The sequence below is a fragment of the Equus przewalskii genome, chromosome 11, assembly GCF_037783145.1.
Source record: "Equus przewalskii isolate Varuska chromosome 11, EquPr2, whole genome shotgun sequence".
In the NCBI taxonomy this organism is placed as follows: domain Eukaryota; kingdom Metazoa; phylum Chordata; class Mammalia; order Perissodactyla; family Equidae; genus Equus; species Equus przewalskii.
Genome location: NC_091841.1, coordinates 22,879,574 through 22,894,804, shown reverse-complemented (window position 1 = coordinate 22,894,804; position 15,231 = coordinate 22,879,574). Strand labels below are relative to the sequence as shown.

The 15,231-nt window shown below is 58.1% G+C and overlaps 1 protein-coding gene across 1 annotated transcript; it reads right to left on the bottom strand.

Annotated features, from left to right (window-relative positions):
- Window positions 1-1,275: 1,275 nt before the first annotated feature.
- Window positions 1,276-9,621, bottom strand: SAXO4 (stabilizer of axonemal microtubules 4). Its single transcript, XM_070564098.1, is given in 14 exon segments — window positions 1,276-1,317; window positions 1,319-1,349; window positions 1,862-2,026; window positions 3,629-3,723; window positions 3,815-3,925; window positions 4,245-4,331; window positions 4,445-4,504; window positions 4,901-5,013; window positions 5,332-5,395; window positions 5,994-6,122; window positions 7,838-7,991; window positions 8,270-8,393; window positions 8,843-8,979; window positions 9,436-9,621. Coding segments are annotated over 13 exon segments (1,284 nt in total). The 5' UTR covers window positions 8,952-8,979; window positions 9,436-9,621.
- Window positions 9,622-15,231: the final 5,610 nt, after the last annotated feature.

The window sequence follows — 15,231 nt, the reverse complement described above, 5'->3', positions numbered from 1 at the left end:
ACAGCCGGGCCCCGGGACCAGCAGAGCTGCTCCAGAGACACCCACTGGGAAGCAGGAGTGGAAAGGTGGGTGGGGGACCAGCTGCTGGACCACTGAGTCCTCCCCTCTGAATGCCAGTCTGGGCTGCTGCTGTCCTTCTGACCTGTTATGACCTCAAGCAGCTCAAGCACCCTCTCTAGGTCCAGGTTTCTCATTTATAAAATAAGGGGCTGGTGCTAGCAAGACCACAGCATACAGTTGTATAGCTGTGCACTGCACAAATGCACCTGTTGGAGGTGACAGAAGGCCCAGAGAGGGAGCCCGGATTCTGCCCTGTAGGCTGAGGGCCCTGGTGTCAGGCTGCAGCACCTGGAGGGAGGGACGCCCTTTTCTTCCCACAGGAAGTTTGCTCTTTTAGTCCTGTGCTCATGTGGGGCGTCCGTCTAGGGGGCACCTTGTTCTAATTCTCATGAAGGGGCTGCACTGAGGCAGCAGCCTTTTCAGCAAGTTCCCACCTCTCCCTGTGTTGGTGTCCGGGTGTCCATCCACTGAGGACCCCCCTCCATCCGTCTCTGGAGGGACACCTCTATGACTCTTGCTGCCCCACTGCCCTCCCCCCTCCCTTAAACCATCCAAGGTGGGACCCAGCAGGGCCCCTGAATCCCTGCCCCGATCCCCTGCTCCACTTTATAGACCAGGTACTGAGGCCAGTCGAGCCCCCTCCCACACACCCCTGCCTCCCCCTTCTTCTCTGGCCCGCCTGCTCCCTCCCTTCCACACTTGACTGAGCACTTAGTACAGACCCCTTGCCAGGAGTGGAAACTGAGTCTCAGTAGTGAAGTGCCTTGTCCGTGGTGTCACGGTGAGTCCAACCAGGCCTCCCGGAATCCAAGTCTGGCCTCACCCCTCCACCCCTGCACTCCCACCCTCATCCCTCCTTTTCCCAGCCACCGCTGACAGTGACAGACACATGGCTCCGCCTCACTGCTCTTTATTTCATTAGGAAAGTAGTTGGCGGAGTCCCAACGGGGGTTGGGGTGGGAACAGCCACAGGAGCCGGCTCCTGTCCCATTAGGTTGGCCAACCTGTGGGGAACGTACAAGAGGAGTGGTGGTCTGTGTGCTCTCCTGCCCCCAGGAGGCCACTGATCTACCACCCCCGACTCTAGGGCTGGGGTCCCCAGGCAGCGCTTCCTTGACCCAGGGTTTGGGAGGTCGGGCAGGCCCACGATGGCCACCCCGCACAGGGAACAGGTGTGTGGGGGGGGTCCCCCAGCCCCTTACCCAGGCCTCAGGCTCAGCTGGGGGTGGTGCAGCGGCTGCTGTGAGGTGTGGCTGGCTCGGCAGAGGGGGTCGGCTGAGATCAGGGTTCTGCAGGGAGGGAGGGGGCGCAGATGAGAGAAGGATGGGGCGGCGAGCCCTCTCCAAGTCTGCCCTCTCCGGCTGCCAGCGCTCAGTCAGGGCAGCCAAGCCACAAACATTCTTTGCCTGCCAACTCGGGGCCGGCATGGGAACAAATGTGATTTTTGAGGAATTGAATTGAGCAGAAAGGAGTCATGGTGAGGCAGAACCACAGTCCATTCAGCTTAGGTCCCCACCCCGGCCATGCAGCCTGGCGGGGAGCAGGTGTGCAGCTGGCCTCTGGGAAGTTTGTCAAATGCCTGGGAACAAGGGGCAGGGAGGAGGGGAGCTGAGCAAAGGGAGAGGTCGCTGGGGAGAGGAAGGAGGAGCCCTGTGGGCAGGAGAAGGGATGAACAAGCCACAAAGAGGAAAAGGGGCCTCTCAGACGGACAGGCACACAAGGGAGGGAGAGAGGCTGCAGAAAGGCCTGGATGTGGCAAAGGACAGAGCCGAGCGGGAGGGCGGGAGGGCGGGACGGCTACCTTCCCACATAGGGGTGCTGGCGCCGCAGGCTCTCCGTGGGGGTGGGTGTGGCCTCCACGCGGGTGGCCGACTGGTTGAGGGTGTAGCCTCCTGGCTTCTGGGGCTGGATGCCACCTCGAGTCCAGCCTTCACAGTCTCGACCCTTGGGGATGTTCTCGAAGTACCTACAGCACAGGAGGGGTTGGGGGCCGGAAGCTGGCCTCTGCACCCCTCTGCAGCCTCTTGCTCTTCTCCAGCCGGAATCTCGGCTCCAGCAGAGTGCACTCTGCCTCCGATCCCTCTGGCCTCCTCGCCTTAGCCCATGCCGTTCCCTCTGCCTGGCACTCCACAAGCCCCCATCCACTTGGGGAGCTCTGGCTCGGGGAGCCTGCCCTCCCTCTGCCCCTGAGCCAGAGGCCCCTCCTTGTGCCGCCCCCAGCGCCCAGATGCTGAGAAAGCACTTGGGAGTGGACAGGACTGTTTAAGTGATGTCTCTGACCCCGGCTTGGGAGCCTCTTGGGGCTGGGGACCCTGTCTTATCCATTCCTCTCCAGGCATTCAACTTTTCTTCCATTTCGTCACTATTCACTGAGCACCAGGCCGGGTTCTGAAGGTACCAAGGTGAGCGAGATGCGGGCCCCGCCCTTGAGCTTATGAAGAGAAGGTGCCAATAGATGAACGTGGAAATCGGTGATTCCAACCCCTGGGGGCTCTGGGTGCACCAGGCAGGAGCTCAGGAAGTGCTGGTGGGCAGGGAAAGGATCCAGCAGAGACAGCTGGGCCTGGGGGTCCGCCTGCCTAGGAAGGGGCAGGGACACACTGGTCCCCCTAGGCCCAGAGGGAGCCTCTGCCCCTTCCCCTCACCCTCTGAGGGGACTGGAGCAGCCACAGGTGTCAAGGATCTGCTGTGCAGTCAGGCACCACATCTGTCCCTAAGGATGGGGCACAGGGGCACCTTGGGACACCAAGGACTTGGGGGGACAATGTGGACACAGATGACAGATGCTGTGAGGGGAGGTTTTGTCTGAAGAATTACACTCCTTTATCCCACTCCTGTGAAGCCCTCCCCAACCAGTCCTGGCCCCGGGAACCCTCTCCACAGCTCTAGGGCCACTTCCTCCTGGGAGCCCTCCCTGATGCTCCTGACACTCACTCTTTGCCCAGGGCTCACACAGCACAGAGCTTATCTCCTGAGGCAACATGGAGCCCACGTGCCATTGGACTGGATGTAGTGTCTTAGCAGATGCCATAGTTGCTCCACCCAGACCCCCTTGGACCCCCTTATTCTTCCCCTGCCCACCAGCCTGGCTGCCAATGGCCTGCACTGCATCTCTGGGAAGGCTGCCCTAGGGCTGCAGGAACTTGCTTTGCCTGAGCAAGGAGGTACCTAGCATTGACACTGCCCCTGGGGACAGCCCTAAACCAACCACCCAAGGATGTGGGGGTATGAATACCCCAGCTCCCTCGCCCCTTGGCTGGGATAATTCTGAATTGTGTGTTTCGCAGTTTCTAGACTCTCCCAGTGGGATGTCTAGCTTAATAGCACGCCTGTGATTGGCTACCTCCCCTTCCCCATCCCCCCTCCCCACTCTCCCACACCCCACAACCCAATAAAGGGCTTGTGCTCAAATCCTTGGCTCAGGGTCTGCTTCTGGGGGAACCTACATTAATTCCGTGTCGGCCTTCGCAAGGCTGTGAGCTCATCACTGGTTCCAGTCTCAGTCTCCCTGTCTGCGAAATGGGCTCCAGCATCACAGCCCCGGACTCGGGCAGGGAAGGGGGCTCACCTTTGGTTGTAGGCGTTGAGGTAGCGATTATCCACGCCTGGGTCGTAGGGGCTGCGGACATAGCTCGGACTGTTAAGGCTGAACCCTGTGGGCTCCTGCATGAGAGAGAAGAGAGAGAGAGTGGGGACTCGTCAGTTCAGAGAAGGTGGGGATTTGGGGGTGGCGGCTGGGTACCCCAGGCCTCACCTTGTTCCCCACGGTCTCCTGGCCCAGCAGGGAGACATTTGTCTGTTGCATCCGCTGCGGCGGCTGGAATTGCCGGGTCATGCTGCTGGGTTCTGGGCTGGGAGGGGGCACCTGCAGGGGACAGAGCCACAGGCAGGGTGGCTGGGTGGTCAGGGTGAAGCAGCAGGGAGGGAGGGCGGGCGGGCAGAGGCACACACAGCCCCAACCTGCCCCCAGCCCCAGGACCCGTCCTTCCCCCTCCAGCCACTCGAAACTCACTGTTTCAAACACTCTCCTCCGTTTCCAGCCCCTGGGCCTTTACCCTCCATCGAAAGGGGTCCGCAAACACCCTGATTCTTCCCGTCCTTCAGTGCCTGGCCCAAAGGCCACCATATTCAAGAAACCTCCTTGACTCTCCGCTTGTCTGAGGGAGCCCCCCACGGCCACTCACTCTGGGGTTCAGAGTCCTCTCATTCCCTCGGCTGAAGCTCTTCTCCCACTCGGAGCCTCTGGTCAGCGTGGGCAGCAACTCATCGCCCTAAGACAGCAAAGCAGCCACTGTCACCGCAGCACGGCTGCCCGCCACGGCCTTCTGGCACAGTGTCCCAACCACCCCCCAGGAGGACCCCAGCCCTCCCCAGCTCAGCTTACATGAGGGTAGGTCATGGGGAGAAAGTCCGACTTGGTGACACTCCGGCTGGGGAGGAGGACCTGGAATGAGGCCAGCAGAGGAGCTTCAGCTGGGCAGAAGGGGTCGGCCCCTTGTCCTGAGCTCAGAGAGGGACAGGTGGGTGTAATTGGGGTAATGAGGAAAGGGAAGAGTTAGGGGAGAAAAGAGGGGAGGACCCGACGCTGAGTGGGAGCCAGCAGGCCGGGTTCTTGTCTGGGCTCCGAGTGACCTTGGCTAGGCCACTTCTCCTCTTTGGCCCTCGGGGTTCTCATCCGTAAGGTGGGGGAGTTGGACCGAAGCAGGGGTGGTCGCCCAAGCTCCCTCCTCTTGTGTTTGAACAAAGGGTTCTGCCGCTCACTTTTTGTAAAAAGCTAGAAATCCCCAGAGCGGACGGCTTCGATGACCCTGAGAGTCCAGTGGGGCCCAGCCTGCCTTACCGGGTCCCCGGGCAGGGCCTGGGAGGGCGGCTGGAAGACAATGGGGCTCCTGGTGGACTCCTTGGTGAAGCCGGTCTCCTCCTTGGCTCCGATGGATCTCCTCTGCAACAGGTCTGCAGGAACAGCCCCCTTGTGCTGCCCCCTGGCCACCCGGCCCCACCCACGGGGCCCCCAGAAGCTCAGTGTCCCAGGACCAGGGGAGAGAGCTGGCTCCGGGGATCCGAAGGCCTGAGCCACCAGGATGGTGGACACCAGGAGGACTCCAGACTCCAGGGCCCAGAGTGAGAGAGGAGGGCAGAAGGAAGGGCAGGACCGACGGGCCAGGAGGCGGACTGGACTTAGTCCTTAGTCCAGGGTCCCCGGGGGTCTCTCCTAGGTCGGGAGTAGGGAGGTGTGGTGGGAGGGAGGCATGAACTCTGACAAGCACCCACCTGGCTCCTGAGAAGGCTCCTTGAGATACTTTGAATTATACTCAGAAGTCATGAAGTGCGGGCCCTGGAACACGGAGGGTGGAGCAATGGGGCCACACGGGAGACCAGAGCCCCGAAGGTGGTCAGTGATGGTGGCGGCTCTTGGGTATCCGCGCTCTGAGTAGAGCTGTGCGGTATAGCTGAGAAGGGAGGGCTGGGGCAGCACCCCTGACACAAATCTCTCTCTGATGGGGCATCACAGTGCCAGCAATCCCAGCTGGAGAGCACAGCTCTCCTGTGACCAGGAAAACTTAGTCACGTCCCACACTGGACTCCTAGTAACGAACAACAGGGCTCAGAGCCCCCGGGACCAAGGCCGGAGGGGACCCAAAGAGAGGAGAGAGGCTGATGGAAGAAAATGGGTGCTCCCTTCACAATCCACTGCTCGGGCGTCCGGATGGGGGAGGGGAGAGAAGGGAGCATGGGTGTTAATCCTAAGACGGGCGTGACGACCCCTTTGATGCTGTCTTGGAAATCCCAAATATCAAAGCCTTTGCTCTCCCCAGTTTTTCTTGGTGCCCTGAGCTTCTTGGGTGAGTCTCCCTCTGGTCTCCAGGAGGGAGAAGCAGGGGGTCTGGCCCCTCTGCCCAGCCCACAGCCCTTACTGGGGCCCACCCACTCACGTATCGTGCATTCTCCCACTCCAGGGAGCCCCTGTCCTGCTGCTGGTGGAGCAGGGGCACTTTCCTGGGCTCCAGCCCGGTGATGGCCTGGGGCCTGTAGTCCGGGGTGTCAAAATGGACCTTCCTGACCTGGGAGGAGGGAGTGGCCAATTACCCCTCCAGGTGAGGGAGGGCAGCCACTCCCTGACTCTGATTCAGCCCTTAACCCCTACAGAGTGTCTTCACAGCAGCCTGAGGGGGCCCTTTACCCTGAAGTCAGGTCACGTCCCTCCTCTCTCCAAGCTCTGGAGTATTCTCATCACACTCAGAGTAGAAACCCACATCCTGACAGCAGTCCACAGGACCTCGGCTCCTCAGTCGGCTCCAGCCACCTGCCTCCTTGCTGTCCCTCTTCACATCACACACTCCTGCCTCAGGGCCTTTGCACTTGCTGTTGGCACCACCTGGAACACTCTTCCCTCACATAGCTACACTTGGAGGAACACTAACCTCTCTCAAGTCTTTGTCTAATGTCTCCATAACAAGCTCTTTCCTCATCCTCCTGATTTGCTGTGGCAACCCCTTCACTTCTGTTTCACCCCCTGCCTCTTCCCTGTTGTATTTTTCCCCAGCACTTTTCACCGTAAAATATAGTAAAGACGTTCAGAACATATTGGTTGAATGAATGAATGAATGAATGACTTAGTATCCATTCTGGTGGTGGTGGTGATGATAAGGATGATGGTCATAATGATGACAGAAATGAAGAAGACGGGGTGAAAATGACAGAAGTGAATTTGACAATGGTGGTGAGGATGGTAATAAGGGCTTGGAGATATGGATGGGATGGTGGAGATCAGGGGGATGGGATGGGTTTGGGGTTGGGATGAAGTGGGAATAGGACCGGAGATGGGGATGGTGGGGATGGGGGTGAGAATGGTATGATGGGGGGGGATGGGGGGGGATGGGGTTGGAATGGTGTGATGGGGAATGGGGTGGGAATGGTGTGATGGGGTGGGGGTGGGAATGGTGTGATGGGGGTGGGGGTGGGAATGGTGTGATGGGGTGGGAATGGTGTGTTGGGGGTGGGGGTGGGAATGGTGTGATGGGGGATGGGGTTGGAATGGTGTGATGGGGAATGGGGGTGGGAATGGTGTGATGGGGTGGGGGTGGGAATGGTGTGATGGGGGGTGGGGGTGGGAATGGTGTGATGGGGGGATGGGGGTGGGAATGGTGTGACGAGGGGTGGGGGTGGGAATGGTGTGATGGGGGTGGGGGTGGGAATGGTGTGATGGGGTGGGGGTGGGAATGGTGTGATGGGGGATGGGGGTGGGAATGGTGTGATGGGGTGGGGGTGGGAATGGTGTGATGGGGTGGGGGTGGGAATGGTGTGATGGGGTGGGGGTGGGAATGGTGTGATGGGGTGGGGGTGGGAATGGTGTGATGGGGTGGGGGTGGGAATGGTGTGATGGGGTGGGGGTGGGAATGGTGTGATGGGGGATGGGGGTGGGAATGGTGTGATGGGGGATGGGGGTGGGAATGGTGTGATGGGGGGATGGTGGCAATGGTAGAGATGGGGATGGAAAGGGAATGGGAATGGTAGAGATGATGATGGTGACAGAGATGGGGATGGAAATGGAGAGGGAGGTGATGGTGGGGACGAGGATGAGGACAAAGGTGATGAAAGTGTGTGTACCCCCAGCCCACATTGTGGCTGCTCCATGTCCAGTCATCTCAGCCTTGACCAACTCTTGGCAGGGCAGTCCCACCCTGCTGGAGGGACTCCACCCACTTTCCACCCCCAGCCCTTCCTCCAGCCCATCCTAGGGCTCCCCGCTGTCTCCTGGCCCCGGCGCAGCACTGACCTCCTTGGTCAGAGGTGTCACGTTGGACTTCTCCCGAGAGTACCCAGAGCTGGTCTTGGCCAGGTCCCAGGGCAGGGGATATCCGCCATCGGATACCTCTGGGGGACGGAAACTCTGACTGGTCACTGTCTGGAGATTGTCACAGACTTGTTTCCTGAGGTGGAGCAGGGGTAAGAGCTCTTACCACCAGGGCTACCTGCCTTTGTCCTCTGAAGGCTGCAATGCTTATCTCCAGAAGCTTCCCACCTCCCTCAGACCTCGCACAGATGCCTCAGGGGTCGCCTGCCTTTGGGCCCCCAGGACCTGAGACCTAGAGCAGGCAAGGCTCAGGGTCCCTATGCCTGGAGCCTGGAAGTGGTCCGATGAGCTCCTATGGCCCTGAGAGCCAACTCCAGCAGGACAGGGGGTGAGAAGGGGTGGGGCTGACCGTACCCCATGGCTGGTCCAGGTGGCTCCAGGGTGTCAACCTTGGCTTGGTATGAGACCACAGGCCGGAAATTTGATTGGTAGCCTGTGCCTTTGTGACTGCCCATGCGCGGCCTGAAATCCTCCCGACCTGCCAGAAGGGAAGTGAGCAGACAGGATGGGGGGGTCAGCAGAGTGGGAGAGCAGTGAGGGGGGCTTCCCAAGCACGGTCAGCATCCCCCTTGGGGTCCAGGGGCCCTGTGATGGAGAAGGCACAGAGTCGGGGCAACAGCAAGTGTGACACGAGCTGTGAAACCTGGCCTTTCGGGACTGTGACAACAGGAAATGGAGTCGGCAGGTTGGGGACAGTCAGTATGGCAGAATCATAGGATGGATTAGGTGGAGGGAGCAGTGGGGCGGGGCCAGCCCCATGGTACCCGTGTGGACATGGTCCTTGGGGGCTCAGGGGACCGATCAGCTCAGTGTGCTGAGGTTGCTCCCAGTGTGTGATGGGCTAAGGGGGTGCTCCTCTCCCAGCAGGAGTGCCTCCCCGCTCCTGCCCTGTGTCCTACAGGTGCTTCTGCACAGAGGTGCCCTCACCATAGGCTACGGAGTAGCTGGTGGCATAGAATTTCAGCGGATCCGTGCAGCCGCCTGAACTCATCTTCACATAAGGGGAGACACTTCCCAGGGGGAGTTTCCCCATCATGATGCTGTGGGGCAGGGCCCCGGGGGGCCTAGGAAGGAAGCACAAGGGGCCCCCGTCAGCCCAGCAGCCCTAGGGCCCGAGCCCGCCCCAGGCCCAGGCTGCCGAGACCACAGAGGGGGTGACGGAACCCCACCCAGCCAGCCCCTTCCCCCAGGCCTGTCCCTCTCCACTCACACCCCCACCTCACACTGAAGACAGGACTAGTAATCGTCAACACTTATCTCATGTACACCTGTGTCTCCTTTCACCTTCCCACATCCTATTATTAATTCCCATTTTACAGCCAGGAAACTGAGGTTCCAAGTGATGAAGGATTAGCTCACAGTAGGTGGTAAACTGTGATTCAGACCCAGGGTATCTGACTCCTGGGCTCCTGATCTAAACCCCCCCACACTCTCCTCTGGGGACTGAATGGCCAGACAACCTCCCCCCAGGGAATTCTTGGCTGTCCCAAGAATTGGGGGATACTCGCTCTCCGTCTCACCCTCGGCTGTCTTGGTCTTGCCCACCTCCCGCTGGGAGTTGGCTCAGCTCTCCTGGAGACCAACAGGCAGCTGGCCCCACCCTCACCTGCCCTCCGCAGTGGCTCTGAGGACGAGCAAGAGGCTGCAGGAGGCAGGAGCTGCTCCGGAGTGGCCTGGGCCCTCTGAGAGGTGGCCAGGCCAGGAGAAACAGTGCATTGCCTAGCAACTGGCGCCTAGCAACAGAGTCCCCACGCCTCTGAAGCCCTTCCAGAGCCAGGGCCCACGGAGGGGCTGACCTGGCCAGGAGTGGGGGGCCAGGAGCTGCTGAGGCAAGGTCCTGCCTCCATGGCTTTGGCCCCCATCGCCGGTCTCCCTCCACAGGGCCCGGCAGAGCTGCCGTCTGAGTGACATCAAATAAACGATAATCCCAAACAATCACTTCCATTCACTGAGGACCCACTTCTCACCAGACGCTTTATATCCTTTATCTCCAGTCCTCTGAGGAGCTCTTCCAGGTAGCTATTATTATCCGTCTTTTCACACGGGGAAAATGAGGCTTAGACAAGCAAAGCGACTTGACTGGCCGGAGATCTCGCAATCAGAAAATAGCAGAGTCGGGATTCGAACGTGGGTGGGTCCCGATGCCACTCTTAGGCCTCTTGGTAAATCGATGTTTACCATGCTCTGCTAGAGCCAGATCTGTGCCAAGCAATTTTACACACGCACTTCATATAATCCCCCAGATCACACTGTGAACTGGGTACTATTATTATAGAGCCAATAAGCCACAGCAGTGAAGAGTGTGGTTCCAACCCGATCCGTCACCTTCGACGAGGTCCCTATCCTCTTTGCCTCATCTTCACCGAGGGCTGTAACCGGACTGCCTTGTAGAGCTGCCGGCAGATTTAACGAGAGGGTGAATTCAGCACCTGGCAGATAGTTGATGCTCAATTTATTTTTATTTATTTATTTATTTTTTTGCTGATGAAGATTCACCCTGAGCTAACATCTGTGCCAATCTTTTATTTTTTATGTGGATCACCACCACAGCATGGCCACCTACGAGTGGTGTGGTTCCATGTCCAGAAACTGAACCCAGGCTGCCAAAGCAGAGTGCCGTGAGCTTAACCACTAGGCCATGGGGCTGGCCCCCTCAAGATGCTCAATTTTTAAAAGCTGCTATTCTTAGCCTTATTTTCGAGATGGTAAAGGTGAAGCCTAAAGACAGATTACCCAGGCCTCACAGGCGGTGGAGGCAGAGACTGGCTTAAGACAGGAGTGAACCAACTCCACAGTCACTGCTCCTGCCTCCTCTGAAGCCCATTCACCTCGCCTTGACTTGAAGGCTTGTAAACGTGTAACAGTCGTGTCTCTGGGGAGGAGCAGGTGAGGTGGGGTAGCGAGGAGCCCCGATTTGCAGCGTTTGCCAATTTCCGTGGTGTAAATACTCTCATCACGGCTGCTTTCAGACCACTAACGCCACGTCGCTGAACGGGGAGTCGGGCAGACATGCTCTGTAGCCACCCTCCACTGAGGAGCTCCCAGTCTAATGACAGAGGCTCGCGTGAGCTCCACCCACGAGCCGCAAGATAGGGTGAGACCACCAAAGGTGGGGGCTCACCCAGGGCGAAGGGAGGGAGTGGCCCTTCTCAAAGGGTGCATAGAGAAGTGGTTACAAGCAAGAGCTCAGACTCTGAAGCCAGACAGCAGAGGCCCTGGCCCTGCCACTTGATAACCTAAGACTTGGTGCATGTTCCTTGTGCCTCAGTTTCCCCTTCTGGATAACGGGGGTAATCATGGCACCTCCCTGTGGGGTTGTAGTACACACAAAGCCCTTAGCCGGCACCTGGCATGCTTTGACTGTGAGCGCCAACAAAGAGTTAGGGAAAGGCCCAGGCAGAGGTTTGGGCCCCTGGGTTATGGCCCTTGAATTTCTCACGGCCCTGCCCTCAGGGAGCCCACAGTCTTCTGGGGTCTCAGACACAGCCAGTGTGATGTAGCCAAAGAAAGCTCAGTTTAGGAGGCTGGCAGGTCTGATCCCAGAAGCTGCTTCTGCCACTGGCTTGCTGTGCGAGTCTGGGCCTCGCCTCCCTGAGCCTGTTCCTGCACCTGTAAGCTGGGGACACAGTGCCCACCTGGTAGGTCGCTGGTGGATTTGGAATACCCCATGCACAGTGTCTAGGCGGAGATGAGGGAGGGTGCACCACGTGGAAGGCTCTGCAAGGGCAAAGGTGGGAGAGCCTGGCGCCCTGGTGGCGGTGACTGTGGCTGGAGCACTGCATGGGGAGGAGGAGCTCAGCTAGAAGCTGTGGCCAGGTTTTCCATTTAGCACTTGGTGGGGGAAGAGCAGGTGGGAGAAAGGTTTGAAATCCTCCCCGTAGGGCTGCGAGGGAAGCTCTTGAGCTGGTGGAGCAGCCGGAAGACTTGGGTAGGACTCCCGGGAGGCGGCCGCTCTCCGAGTCTGAACTCCCTTTAGGGCCGGCAGCGGCGGTCCTCCAAGTGGCCTCTGGTTTTTTGCTGTGTGGCGACACCCAGCGGCCATACCGCGCAACTGCAGGAGATGCTGCCGGTGCTGCTCTCCGCAGTCTGGGGGGCTCCTGGAGGGGTGCAGGGAGGCGGCAGAGCAGCTAGATGGCCCCAGCCACAAGCCACCCAGACTTATTCACCCCCGGGCTCTCCAGAACAGAAGGTGCCGGCTTCGCACGGAGTGCTCTGGGAGGGCGGGGGCCCGGAGCCCGCAAGGAGCAGGAGGCCTGGGGATGCTCGCCTGGCACTGGTCCCAGTGACAGCCGAATTGCTGCGTGACTTTTGGACCTCTCACCTCTGGGCCTCAGTTTTTCTATCTGTGAAATGAAGCAACAGACTAAACAACGCTTCCAGATTTTAAGTTGGAAATCCTGGGCCCACCTCAGCCCATCTTCTCATTTATTAAGCACTTCTGCCCAGGCTCAGAGCTAGGAGTCACCCCATCCCTTTTCACTCCAGCCCCACAAGACAGAAACTATTTTTATCTCCGTTTTACATATGGGGGACCTGCCCGAGGCATCACAGGCAGGAAGGGATGGAGCCAGCTCTGACTCCTGAGTCGGCGCCAAGCCTGCTGGAAACTGCCAGCAAATCTGCTGTCAAGAGCTGGGACTGGAGCAGTGGGCTCTGACACCACGCGGTCGAGCTCAGTCATTTCCAAAGGGATGGACTGCCCTGGCCCGATGGTGACTTCTTTCCCCTTTCTAGAGCTGCCCAGCCTGAGCAGTAAGATTCGTTCTCGTCTCCCCCCTGTGAGAAGTCAGGGCTTCAGACACGTGGAGCTGGCCCTGGATGCCAGCAGCTGCCTCCCCACTGAGGCCTGGAAGGTTGAGTCTCAGAAACCAGCAAGAGGACATTTTGGGGCCCTGGCCCATGGAAGTCCTTAGCTGGGACCAACGGGAGCAGGCCCTGACAGGTGTCCGAGGCCAGTGTGCACCACCCTTTGACTGCTGACTCCCGAATGGGGACAGATGTCTGTACTCTGTGCTCTGGGCTGCGTGAGCTTCAGGTCCCCAAAGGAGCATGAACTTGGGCAAACGAGTCAGCACATCACCAAGCATGTGTCGTTCTGTCTTGGTTGACATGTGTCTTCAGGGCTGGCCTCAGGGGGCAGGGCCAGGCTCTTGTCAGGAAGAGATGTGTTAAAGGAGGGAAAAGCTGCTTAACACACCCAACCTTTTGACAGAAGACCATGCTGCCCGGCGGGGGGAGTGAGTTCTCCGCCTGGGGAGGCATTCAAGCAGCAGTTTGAATTTGCTTGGATCTGGATGACAACGACAGCAGGCTCTCACTCAGGGTTTATGAGGTACCAGGCACTGTTCTGAGTGCTTCCCATGTAATACTACATTTAAATGTCACCACTGTGAGGGGTGTTCCTGTGTGGTGGGTGGTATCAGCAACTCTGTTTTATAGATGAAGAAACTGAGACACAGAGAGGCTCCGCAACTTGTCCAGGGTCGCACAGCTAATAAAGGGGGAGGTTCTTCTTTGAATCCAGGCAGGCTAGCTCCAAAGGTCACGCTGGCGACCACTTCGATATTACCTTATGGATTGAGCTAGAAGCTCTTCAAGTTATTTTCTCTCTCTCTCTTTTTTTCTGGTGAGGAAGATTGGCCCTGGGCTAACATCAGTTGCAATCTTCATCTTTTTTTTTTTCTCCCCAAAGCCCCAGCACATAGTTGTATATCCTAGTTGTGAGTCCTTCCATGTGGGACGCCGCCACGGCATGGCTTGATGACCTGTGTGTACGTCCGTGCTCAGGGTCCAAACCAGTGAAGCCCGGGCTGCCGAAGTGGAGCGTGCAAACTTAACCACTCGGCCACCACAGGCCAGCCCCTCCTCAAGCTATTTGCAAAATCTGACCTTCGATGACAGTTTTAAAGACCCTTTTAAAAGACTCCTCCCTCCCATGCTCAGCTGTCTCCTGCACCCAGCCCCTTGGTCTGCACTGGCCGCTGCTAGGTGAAAATCCACCAAAGAGGGGTTGACAACTGTCCAAATCATCAAGATGAGCAAGAATTGGGAAGCAGTCCGCTAGGACATAGCTGAGGAAACTGAGTCCTCGCAGAGCAGGGACGTCTGAATTTGACGGCGCAGGGAACCTCACGTAAATGGAATCAGACTGCATTTGTCCTTTCGTGTCTGGTTTATTTCACTTAGCATAACGTCCTCAAGATTCATCTGCCTGGTAGCATGTGTCGGAATTTTGTTCGTCTTTAAGGCTGAATAGTATTCCATTGCATCTATAACCACATGTCGTTATCCAATCCTCTGTAGACGGACATTTTGGCTCTTTCTACCTTTTGGTTATTGGGAATGATGCTAATGTGAACTTGGGTGTACAAATATCTCTTTGAATCATTGCTTTCAAGTCTTTGGGGTATAGACCCCGAGTGGAATTGCTGGATCATATCACACTCATACTTTTGAAGTCCCTGGGCTGGAGGCTGGGGCAGGCACGAAGGGTAGTGTTTCCTGGCTTCAGATGGGCCTCGAGGCAAGAGGGTGCTAGAGGAGAGATCAGATCAGGTGTCACTCCCAAGAAAGCCCCGGGCTGAGCCCTTTTTGGTGTAAGAGGAAGAGGCAGGGGTGCTAATGCCTTGGAGGAGCTGAGGTCACATCTCTGCTCCTTCTGGAGCCTCTTCTAGACTTGGCTTTGAGGTGTGGCTCTGACACAAATAGTGCTGTGTGACCTTCCTTAATTAACCTCCCCTCTCTGGTCCTGCTGCGTGTGAAAAGAGGGGTCTGGACTAGAACAGGAGGTTTGGTTTGTTTGTTTTTAGTTTGACATGTGTTGTTTCTTTGGCCTTGGGGCCTCAGAACTCCTTCTTCAAACGGATCCTGAAATGATGGTTGGCTCCATGTTTCCTCCCCTCCCCTCCCCTGTGAGATAGAACGACCCCACTCTACCCGCTTCCAGGTTCTTCCCCTCTGCCTTGTTACAGGAGAGCATGGACAGGAGGCTGCCACACTTGGCCTGGCCCTCTGGGTCTGGCTGGACCGCACTGGCCGTCTCTCCTGGCCTAGACCCTAAAGTGTGTCCACGGAGGCCACCGGGTCTGCAGAATAGAGCTCAGCAAACCCCTCGCTCTGCTGCCGAGAACACTGTTTTCGAACCAGATTCTTCTAAGCTCACCTGAAGAACCTCACCCAGGCCAGGTGACCCCCTGTGTGATCACCTGGACCTCAGCTGCTCCAGGTGACCCTCGGGGGTGGAGCAATTTGAGGCTGGGATGTGACATACAGGGGGTCATGGCAGGAAGGGCTGACTGGGGCCACGCCAAGCCACG